Source organism: Haliotis rufescens, unplaced genomic scaffold (assembly GCF_023055435.1).
Source record: "Haliotis rufescens isolate VD_foot unplaced genomic scaffold, xgHalRufe1.0.p SCAF_3, whole genome shotgun sequence".
NCBI lineage: Eukaryota > Metazoa > Mollusca > Gastropoda > Lepetellida > Haliotidae > Haliotis > Haliotis rufescens.
In genome coordinates, this window is record NW_025964001.1 from 17,045,897 (window position 1) to 17,057,864 (window position 11,968).

Here is an 11,968-nt window from a genome sequence, read left to right on the forward strand (position 1 = left end):
AATAATGTCACTGGATTTTTAGTCATGCTGTGGGGCCTTTAATTCAGACGTCCTGGTTGATAATGCCTTTTACCCTATATCTTTTAACCAATGAAATCGTTTTACGTCAAAGTAGTGTTAAGGCATTGCGGCTCTAAAAACAGAATGATTTAAGTTTGTCATCATTCACACATGATGTACATAACACACAAAACAGAATTCAATGAAGCTTTAAACAGCGTTCATAGACATTGTATAACAGTGAAACCTCGTTATAACTGGGAACGCTTATATATACAAAATAACGTTATTCCGTAAGCAGGAGTCATTAATCTGAACATTGTTAATTCGGACATTTTCAGTCGGGTTTCACTGTAATTCGATTAGATCTTCATTGTAATTCATTTAGATCCACGTGTACGTCACGTTACTTTTAAACATCAAATTTGTTTATTATCATATATTTGATTAGGCTCAGGTTAGAGAAACAACGCATCTTTTATTTCCCTTTAAGTCACACAAATTTAATGTGTATTGAATAAATGCAACATTACAAGATATATTGGTATTATGAAAGTTTCAGCAGCAGAATGTAAGTATATTCTGCCTTCTTAGAAGCAAGAAAACAATTTGCATACTTTCATAAGAACGATTCCGACGATATTATAAGTATGTGTTTATGAATCACTATCAAATATTGATGATATTAGGTGTTGGCGAAAACGTGAGCGTATCCTGCCCAACCAGTGGCACCCGTCACAAACACATGCAGAGGCAAGTGACATAAAGAGGAAGTGACAGTTTTACTGATGGAAGGTTGAAGTCATCCCTATTGTCATACACTGTGGTGGATACCTTACTATCACTCTAAATATGAAGCAGATTAACCACGGCACAGTGTGTAATGTCCCTGTTTAGCTCTGAATGCTTGCCAACTCTTATCAGCATGAATACAAGGGCGTGTCAGACAAGTGTAGAGTACGAGTCGACACAAACCAAGAGTTCATTTCAGGTGTAACCATGCTGTGGGTGATCTTGGTCGCGATCATTCCCATCGCTGCTTGCCAAAGAACAGACAAATGGGACAGGTGTGGATGTCGCTGGGACACGTGGCAGGCCTGGTCTAAGTGTTCCAGAAGATGTTATGGCAGTCAGAGTCGCCAGAGGAAGGTGTGGCATCACATCACGCCAGATTGTGAGGGATTTGAAGCATGCGATGAAGGAAACGGTGGATGGGAAAGAAGGGACTGCAACAAACACTGTGATGCAGGTTACTATAATGGATATCGCTGCACTTGTCCACGGGGAAGATATGGAGTGTGCTGTGGTGACGGTAAGTATCTATTTCATCGCTTAATGTTGCCCATACCTTCTTCAAAATAGTGTATTCGAGATAACGATTTTTATGTTTGTAACTCGTTAATAATAAAATATGGATAAACTGAATAAAAACAATGATTATGTTAATGAAATAGGTTTTGTGACATGTTATCTAAAGTGCAAAGGGGCGAAATATGCAATGATTATCTAAACAGAATTATGTGACATAAATGTTTGTTGTTGGTATTTTCCTCCTCCCGCTTCCTTCAGTTGTGACATGCGCCAGACCACTGTCCATAACACACGGACAGGTACACGGGACACGGTTCAACTATGATGACGTCATCACATACACATGTGACACCAGCTATAACTTGACTGGTTCCTATGAGAGGACCTGCTTGGTTAACGGAGGGTGGAGTCGTTCTACACCTAGATGTCTATGTACGTATGACATGTCATTGTGAAAGCATAAAACGGAATTTGGAAATAACATAACAACATAATTATAATTAATTAAGTATTCTCGATCAGTGTATGATTAAATGTAATTCACGTGTAGCTGCGTGAATTATGAAGTGTTCTTAATCCATTTGATTGAATGAATATGGTGGCAACATGTGGATCGGCATCGTGTGTTTTTTGTTTAACGCCGCACTCGGCAATATTGCAGCTATATGATGACAACCTGTACTTAATCGAATCTGGACCAGTGGTTGATATCATGTGGTTGGAACACACGCAATCAACCAAGTAACCGAGCTTGAGAACACGTTACATGTCGTCGTCTCTAACGAAAAACATGGGTAATTTTGGACCGAAATCCTTAATCTCCACGCAGGAAAATATGTGTGTTTGTGTCGCATTGTATTATTAAGATTCATAATATGGAGGATATTAATTGAGTGTTCGTGTCATACTATGTTTACGACACAAGTACTAATACCGGACTTTTTGCACGAGTTTTGTAAACTTGGTATGACATGAACAAGAATATAACCTTCTGTTTATTACCGAAGAATATGACACACACAGAGACGAATTTTAGTGATAACTAAGGATGGCAAGTCGCGGAACCACAATTTGGCGAATGACGTCAACAATCTTCAGTTATGACGTCGTTTCTAGTGAGACCTCACGTCACAATCAGATTTGAATGACGTCAACAATGCCGTCCGGATGACGGAAACAATACACTGTTGTCTCGTGACGTGATATGACCCTAGGGCACATACGATTTTCATGAACCCCGATATGTTTACCCTCACAGGTAATATTTTGTAATACTCCTGTGTTCGAGAAATTGTATCTTGTATATTGCATCAACATTTTATTGAGTGTACGTATTTCTTCATATCTGTTTTGGACCTATCACGTACTAGTATATCCTGGACTGTTCCAGTCGCCGAGTCGTGTAAGAGTGGCCCGTGTCAGAATGGCGGCACATGTGTGGATGGCCTGGACAGGTATGACTGTATCTGTGGAAGCGGCTGGACTGGGAAAAACTGTGATGTCGGTAAGTAAGTGTAAGTGTAAGCGGCGGACGGCCTTTTTCCAAAGAGACTGCATAAGCGTTAGCCACGAAACCATAAACGAGAACACAGGTAAACTGTACAATGTATGGTTGCCGATACAGGAATCACTTATTTACATTTATTTTAGATATACAAGCGCCAGTGGCTGATCAATGCCCTTCTAGTGTTCGTGTGACTACCTCATCTCGTGAGATGAACTACACATGGACAGCTCCTGACTTCTCTGACCCGCATGGCAACCCTGTGAATACTTCCTCTAATTATGACAGCTATGACAGTAACACTTTCACCTTCCCCTGGGGAGACTTCACCGTCCTCTACACTGCAGTCAAACCGAGTAACGGCCTTCAGACGAACTGCAGCTTTACAATCAGCGTCAGACGTAAGGGCATTCGTTGAATCGTTCGAATACACGTGACACTGGCCATATACATACATGTCACAATCACTAACAAAACCATCAACGATTGTGAAGTTCATGTTGCATATACGACGCAACAGAAGGTAACAACATTTTGAGCTAAACTTTAAGGATCTGTCTGCATATCAGGACACAACCAACAACGATTATTTATGTAATCAATTACACACGGTTGTTGTCTTCTCAAGTTCTAAAAATGTATTGATATTTATGGGAGATAATATTATTCACTGTATTTCATTATGTTTCGGATACAGCCAAGCCGTGTCCTTCTATTGTTGCTCCGAGCAAAGGTTACGTCCTGTGTAACGGGTGGAGAGCGGACTATGGTCAGTTCTGTCTCGTTGGGTGCAACGCCAACTACTCTCTTCCACTCAGCTTTGACGCGCGACAGTGGGTAGTGTGTGGTGCAAGTGGCCACTGGACTCCAGATCCTATTCCACGACGATGCAATGGTGGGTGCCATGAGTTTCTATATACAGTCGCTCCTCTTTGTGTCAAAGTCCTGGGGATAGGGAAAAAAGTTCGAGTTATCCGGGTTCCGAGATATTAGGGAAATTTTATGCTTAATGCTTAATTTGGATACTTGGGACTCCTAAATGAGTCCGAGACTACAGGGATTCGACACATCCATGTTCGACACAACGAGGCTCGAATGTAAGATTTTCCTGAACTTTCTAAGGACACTGTCATATTTGAAATTACTGCAGTGTCTTGCAATACGATTAACAATGTGATGTCTGTTTGGGTACGATCAGAACCAGAATACGCCCGTTATGATGTCAGCTGTTGTGTTCATACATGCAATACGACTGCTTCTCTTTTACAGAGGGTGATTCAGCTGGCCATGTGGTGTTTACCCGTGAAGACTGTCTCAGTGGTACTCACAAGCAAAGGGAAGACTATATCCATGCACTGAAACGATCGTCCTTCAACTCTGTCTGTACTGACAACCCTTCAATGTGCTCTCCTGACAATGTGACTGTTGTGTGCGGGGCTTAGATGGTAGACATACACCAGTGTGAACATCGACAGAATCGTTTTCGAACTACCGTCAAAATATGCTAATGAAATAATTGAAGAACTGTTTGAAGGGAATATATACAGTGGAACCTAGTTATGTCAAACCCGGATGTGTCGAATTCCCGGTTGTCTCGAACTCATTTAGGTGTCCCAAGTATCCAGATTACGCATACAATTTACCTGATGTCTCGAACTCGAGAGTTCGACACAAAGATGTTCGACTATATGTGATATATAATAACATCAGATTGTGTTTGATTGTCGTGAACATAAAGTGTATGGCATATTCTAGTAGATGCAAAATGTATGTTATTGACAGGAAATATTCGTGTGCGACATTGCTGTATGTTCCCTGGATTGCCATCTGTAAATAAACTTCAATCATTGCATTGCTGATACATTGTAAGTCATATGCGCCTTGAAAAATAGATTGTTTTCTGAGTGAAAATGCTTGTTATAAATCCAATTGTAAATGTAAGGTTCCGATTGATTGGCTTGTTATGATTACAATCTCATTTATTAAAAACTATGTCGATACTACGTATTTCTATGTGATGTGTTATGTGAGTTACAGTCATTACGCGGAAGGTCGTCGGTTCGATCTCCTAGCCGCGTCATCCCCCTTAACGACGTCAAAAGATGGTATTTGTTGTTATCATGTCAGCCGCTCCTCATGAAGGGGATGAAATTTGGGTAAACATGTTAGACTGAGGCATGGTATCTCAGTGACTAGCTTTACAAAACATCAAGTACATTAAGTCCGGACTTGACCAAGTACACACACACACACACACACACACACACACACACACACACACACACACACACACACACACACACACACACACACACACACACACACACACACGTGCATGCACCTCACTATACTATTATCTGAAGATACTTAAAAAACACATAAGAACATTTTAACAGTGTGTTTTGATGTAGATGTTTTATGTTGGAAGTAGGTGTGTATAGTTGTGCATGTTAACTCGTCTGTATAGAAATACACGTTTCATGTGTATGTGTGTGGATGTCCATGTTTGATGTTTGTGTAGAGGTGCGTGTTAATGTGTGTACAGAGGGGCATATTTGATCTGTGTGCGCAGAGGTGCATCTGTATGTATGTATAGAGATGCATGTTTATGTGTGTTTCTCATGCGGTCCATATTCGTATACAACTGCTTGTTTGATGTATGTATAACTCTTCTTTATCAACAATTCAGTGTGAATTTGATACAACCAGATGAGTTCGTTTCTCAATCCCAAAATCTGATCTACTGACATAATGTAATATATTAGGGACATACATTAGAAGGCCAAGTTTATTATTACTGGCGCGGAAAGTTGTACGCATGTGGTCAATATATTAACCTCCACAATCGCTTATTGGGACACACATGAAGACAACAATCAAGTTTTCCCAATCTGTCAGACAAAACCTTTTCTAGGACTTTCGAAAAACATTTGTGCATCTTTTTCGTGCGAAGTGATATGATTGAGACATGTCGATGAATGTTGGTATGAATATATTTAATTTAATTTTCATCTTATCACGTATCAAAGTCAAATAATCACAAGGTTCATGTAGTAAACCTTTCTAGTAATTACTGCATCTATACTCCGCAAAAGTAGTAAAATCGTAAATATCTGCCAACATCCATACACAGTTAATACTATAAATGCATTGGTCATTTCTGCATGGATTGGGATTGATATGTTTGGAAAGAATGAGGTACTGCAGAAATGTGGTGAAAAGATGGCAATCCGCAAAATAACACAACTACGTGAGAGCCTGGCGCCGAAACACACCAATATGACAATCACGTGGAACATCACTTGTTGGGCTATTAAAACGTCGGACTTTAATTTGCATGCCATTACACTCTTACAGCAAGTGAACAGCGAAAACATGCCACCCAATACAACGTCGCCATCGGCCGACTGCATACAGGCGAAACATATTCAGCCTTCCTAGATCCGGTCGACCACGTATCACGACTAGAGCACAGGACGACAACGTCGTTCATAGGAAAGAACCAACCCAGCCGCCTCTACAACTTCGGCAATGACAGGGTTGTCTAGGATATCAGCCCAGACGGGGAGGAACCGTTTACGCTCTGAAGGTATTCGCGCCAGATGACGCCAGATGTATCATTTTGACGGACCTGCATCGTCGGTTGCGACGTCAATGGTGTCAAGTTCACTGTACATGGTCACATCTGCGAAGGAGACAAGTATGGTTTAATGACGAGTCACGTTTTATGATTCGCTGCGCAGATGGTAGACGTCGTGTTTACAGGCGTCGCGGGGAACGTTATGCACGGCATGCATACAGTAAATGGACAGATTTGGTGGTTGTAGTGTGATGATGTGGGCCACCATCTCCTACACTGGTAGATCAGAAATTTAACGGCACAACGTTACTCGGGAAAACGCAAGTGAGGAATAATTAATATTGTTTTCATCAATACTGATTTAAAGTGATTTTCGTGTCATTAGCCAAAATTTTATTAATTGAAGACTCTAGAGTGAGTGAGTGAGTTTGGTTTAACGCCGCTTTTAGCAATATTCCAGCAATATCACGGCGGGGGACACCAGAAATGGGCTTCACACATTGTACCCATGTCGGGAATCGAACCCGGGTCTTCGGCGTGAAGAGCGAACGCTTTAACCACTAGGCTACCCGACCGCCCCGAAGACTCTAGAGACCATGTTCACCTCATTAGATAACATAACTCAATAATAACAATGATGATGACCATTTTATAAAAATACATGTCTTTCTTTGAAGATGGTCTCTTGCCTTTATTGCTGACAAGGTAGCAGGTTGAACAAAATTCATTTACTCTCATGCACGAGAGTAACGTATATTGTCGAAAACATAATGTTCATCTTCTCTAAGATAGAAGACTTTGTCTTAAATATTATCATAATTGAATGGAGATATGCAAATTGTATTTCGTTGCCTCTCCTAACGAAGAGCGTGTCTCTCTGTTAGTTTACGCTGAACGTCTATGTGTATAGAATAAGCTTGTTTCTATGGAATACTAAAGTTGATAAAACTGAAAATATTACAATCTAAAGAGGTGAGGTGAGGCGAAATTGCGTTTAACTTCGAGTTCAGGATTATTGCATGCACGCGTGTGTGTATATATAGCTGATTGTACTAGTCCGGACTAATGCCAATTTTATAGTGCTAGCTCTCTATAATACCTTGCCGCACATGGATACCCCACTTAGACACAGTATACTGACTCCGAGCCGACCAGTCGTTGTTTAGCCCCTTAACGAAAAGCGACAGACAGGGTAACAACATGTACCATCTTTTAACGTCTTTTGGTATGACGTGGCCGGGGATCGAACCCCGACGTTCCGCTCTCCAGACTAGACCGCGGAGGCAGTCTACAATCTAAATCGATGTGTACTCCAGAAACATAGTCCATTCGAATATCTCTAAATTTGATCGTGTTTCCGTAACGTAAGAGCCACAATTAATAAAATCATTTCATTCAGAATGCTAAAAGGCAACACTTTATCATTTACCTTATTTGTGACTATTTTTTTATTGGGCAGAGGAAAGAAAGTTTTGTCCACAGTATTTACGTTAGTTTCGAAAGAAAGTTAAATATTTTAATACTGAAACGTAGAGTCTTGTTAAGATATACTTAACCGTTTCCAGGTTATATGAATGAAAAGTGGTTTATATTTTCAACTAAAAGCTATATTTTGTCATATGTTTAATATCATATTGATCATTTACCATTTTTTCCAACTGACACATGACGTCGTGAAGGATTATGTTGCTATCAACATTGAACAACATACTGATTGGAAGTGGGTTACTTCGATAAAACAGGTTTGATAAAGATCGTTAAATCATCAGATTTCCTGACATGTGTCAACAGTTGGTTGGGTTATGTAAACTAACTCGACGTTAGGTTTGAGAGAGATTACGACGCTGATAAGGTCTAAGAAATCAAGAGAAAAGAAAACGACACCGTAATTTAACACCGGTTTTTTGGCGATGGTCATAGCAAGGGGTTTGACAAAAAAAATCTGGAAACTAACAATTTAAAAGGATAAAATTATAAAAAGAAAACAACAACAATGACCAAACCTAACCACAAAAATACAAATCCGCCATCTCAGATGACATTCAGCAAAACCCAAGCCAACAGATCTGGTGGACCAGCTCCAACGACCTGGCCTCTAGCCTGTAGGAAAACAACAGAAGCCATCCACATAAAAAGACTCAAGCCGACAATCATCAGACACTAGGGTTATTTCATCCCAAGTTCTTTATTCATCAAAACCACTCATAGCTGTACATGATACATTATAACAAAATATGCACTTCAATTTAGGAGCCCAATTTAACTTTTTGGATATACGTATGATGAGCTTACTTAGTTTTGTTAAAAAAAATAATTTAGTATAAATAAAAATATACTCGAGCTTAAAGAAGCTTAGATTTATAGGGACAAAATTGGGCTAAAAAATAGGATAATCATTATATTCTTCACCAATTGGTCCTGTTTTACAAATATGACGGATTCTGTCTGGGAAAAGTACATTAGACCAACAATCTCATTTAAATCAGATCTTAGTTCTCGCTATCGCTTTGTTTAGTGATCTGATTTTAATGAGATTGATTAGACCAACGACCAATTTCACATGTCAATGAGAAGTTACTTTGCGAAACTTTAAGATCGACAACGATAGTTTCTGAGTTAACTGTAGTTAGTTTTCGTTAATATCATTCAATATTGCTTAGTGCGGCGTTAAACAACAAACAAACAAACCAATAATGATCACATAGCCAAGTACATAGACTAACATCTAGTTTCTGAAAGGAACATATTTTACACAAAAAAACAGTTGTTAAATTATAGCTATAAAATATAGAAAAAAAGGAGCCCAGAGACTTTCTTCATTTTCAAATACTGCAGTAATCTAGACTTGCCAAACATTCAAGGATTACAACATTCAAGGACCTTTTTCTGTGTTTTCAGATGAACAATTGACTTGCCTTTGCATGTGTTCGTGACGGGTGCCACCAGTGGGACAGGATACGCACACCTTTTCGCGAACACCTGGTATCATCATTATTTGAAAGTCATTCATTAACACATGCTTACGATATAGTCGGAATCGTACAAGGGTTTGCGTTTATTATACATTCAGATATATATTATCTTAAGTGATTTCCTTGCCAAGTATATCGTTTGAATTTGGTAGTTTTGACAAACCAAAATAAATGAGATTTTCATTGTTGTTTTCGAAATATAAAGTCTTCAAATATATATGCAAGTTTTCAAGAGGTGGATTTCCTTCATCAGGATGATCTTCAGAAATATTTCCATCAGCATGTCATCACCTCATCAGGTATCACACAGTATCAAGACTGTAACAACATACTGTAACTTCACCCCACCTTGTTCTTGCAGGCATCGTCAATAGGTTTAATATCCTGTCACAAAATGTTTTCTAATGATAATTAAATGTATAACAGATATGTTTTGCTGTATGGGCCAGTGTTCTGTTCAATGCTAAAATCTTTTATCATAGAATTGAAGAAACTGATCGATATGCCATGTCATACAAGGGGCAAGAACCGTGAAGGTCCTAGGTCAACGGCAACCCATGCTTGACGTAATAGGCGATTATGCTTGTCGTAAGAGGCGACTATTGGGATCGGGTGGTCAGGCTTGCTCCAATTGCTTGGATTGATGCTCATGACTTCAATCATCATATTGTCTTGCCCATACTCGATTATTTACAGGCCGCCGTCATATAGCTAGAATATTGCTGAGTGGGGCGCTAAACAACAAACAAACAAAAAACAAACATAAAAACATATTCTCGCACTTGTCAAAGGGTTGATCAACGCAGCCTTTGCTAGAATCACACCAGTTGTCATACCTTTGGGTGAGTACAGTTCAGATACGCCATCAGCTGAGTCAGATGCTGGCTAAAGAAATTATCTGTACAACAACAAATACTTCTTGATTAAAAAACCCAACCTTGCAATACTCATCCCGCTTTATAATTTGTAACTATTCTATCATTTTCACAAGCAAATATAATACAGAACATATTTTACAACGCATATCTCAATAAAGTACAATAACAGCAATGGTAATTTTTACTATGGTGACAGCTCGGGGGACAGTTGCACATGTGAGAATGCACGGGCTTGTGTGCGATCATCACCTCGTTTCATATATGCATGAAAACATAGTTTTAATGCTAATCACTGTTTCAGTTAGGATAGGATAGATTAGGTAGATTTGTGTTATTTCGATATAGGCTAATTTCATAGCCCTTTGATAGGTATTTATTAAATGAAGCCAGAAAACAATTTTCTAGCATTTCTAAAGTACTTTAACTAGATAATTTACAATGTGCATTTACTAATATCTAGATAATTTACACTGTCCTTTTATCCCTACCTATCTACAGTGCGTCTTCATATTTTGTTTGTTTGTTTGCTTGTTTGTTTGAGAGTTGTTTAACGCCGCACTTAGCAATATTCCAGCTATATGACGGCGGTCTGTCAGTAGTCGAGTCTGGACCAGAAAATCTAGTGATTGACATCATGAGCATCGATCTGGAAGGATTTCTTATGAAATGGGACAAAAACATTATTTCAGGTAATTTTCATAATGCTTTCTAAAATATTTCACATTACAGCCAGTATGGTACTAAGCTGGATTACCTTTATCCAGTGCAATGTACTTATCTCAGTTAGAGGTAATGACAACAAACCTATTAAGAGAAAATCAAAACGGATTAGTTTGTTCCTTCACGAGTACAACTTCCTGGTACACACGGTGACACATCAATCTTTAGATAAACCAATCTGTATGATTAATTGACGTATATCCTATGGTTATGTATCGATCTACCTGATAATGCAATGTTTTAGAATGCATTGATCACATTGTCAAATCCTTGCTGTCAACCACACGCAGTCGTATTCAGTGTACTCAATTCAAAACAAAGTTAACAATACACTTGCACAACATGTCAGTCACCTCAACAATCAAACCTCAAACATTAAAAGTTACGCATTTAACCTAAGTCTGTTCTATAAATGCACAGCTTTGAAAAAAGCCTCTATTTTTGTTCCCTAATTTGAGATAGAGCCGGTGTGTGCTTTGTTTATTGTAAATCGATGCTATGCTCATGTACAACTGTAATCTTGTGAAGCAGACTTTAAGATTAGTTCTTGTTTTGTTTATAATAAGCGTGAATTTTGTTAATTTTCGTATTTTTTACGAGTCAAGCAAGTATCAAGGTATCATAATCCAAATCAGAATTATGCTCACATGTGAAGGAAGAAAATGTCGATTTCTGTGACGAGAAAATATGTTAAACTCAAATCAAGGAAATAAGAGTATTAGTATTAATGATAGCAAACTACATGATAATAACACTTCTAAGATCGCCCAGTGACCCGTGAAGATTCCGGGGTAGAATAAGTCTTCAGCAACCCATGCTTGCCGTAAAAGGTGACTATGCTTTTCGTAAAAGGCGACTAACGGGATCGGGTGGTCAGGCTCGCTGTCTTGGTTGATGCATGCCATCGATCCCAATTGCGTGGATCGATGCTCATGATATCAATCACTGGATTGTCAAGACTCGATTATTCTTCAGACCGCCGTCATATAGCTGGAATATTGCT

At 39.0% G+C, this 11,968-nt stretch overlaps 1 protein-coding gene across 1 annotated transcript; it reads left to right on the plus strand.

Moving 5' to 3' along the window:
* Window positions 1-937: 937 nt before the first annotated feature.
* On the plus strand, window positions 938-4,815 carry LOC124111976 (sushi, von Willebrand factor type A, EGF and pentraxin domain-containing protein 1-like). The gene is made up of 6 exons (XM_048403891.1): window positions 938-1,312; window positions 1,570-1,743; window positions 2,702-2,815; window positions 2,962-3,216; window positions 3,513-3,710; window positions 4,085-4,815. Exons 1-6 carry the CDS (start codon window positions 1,000-1,002, stop codon window positions 4,255-4,257), a joined length of 1,227 nt encoding a protein of 408 aa, XP_048259848.1. The 5' UTR covers window positions 938-999; the 3' UTR covers window positions 4,258-4,815.
* The last annotated feature ends 7,153 nt before the right edge of the window (window positions 4,816-11,968 follow it).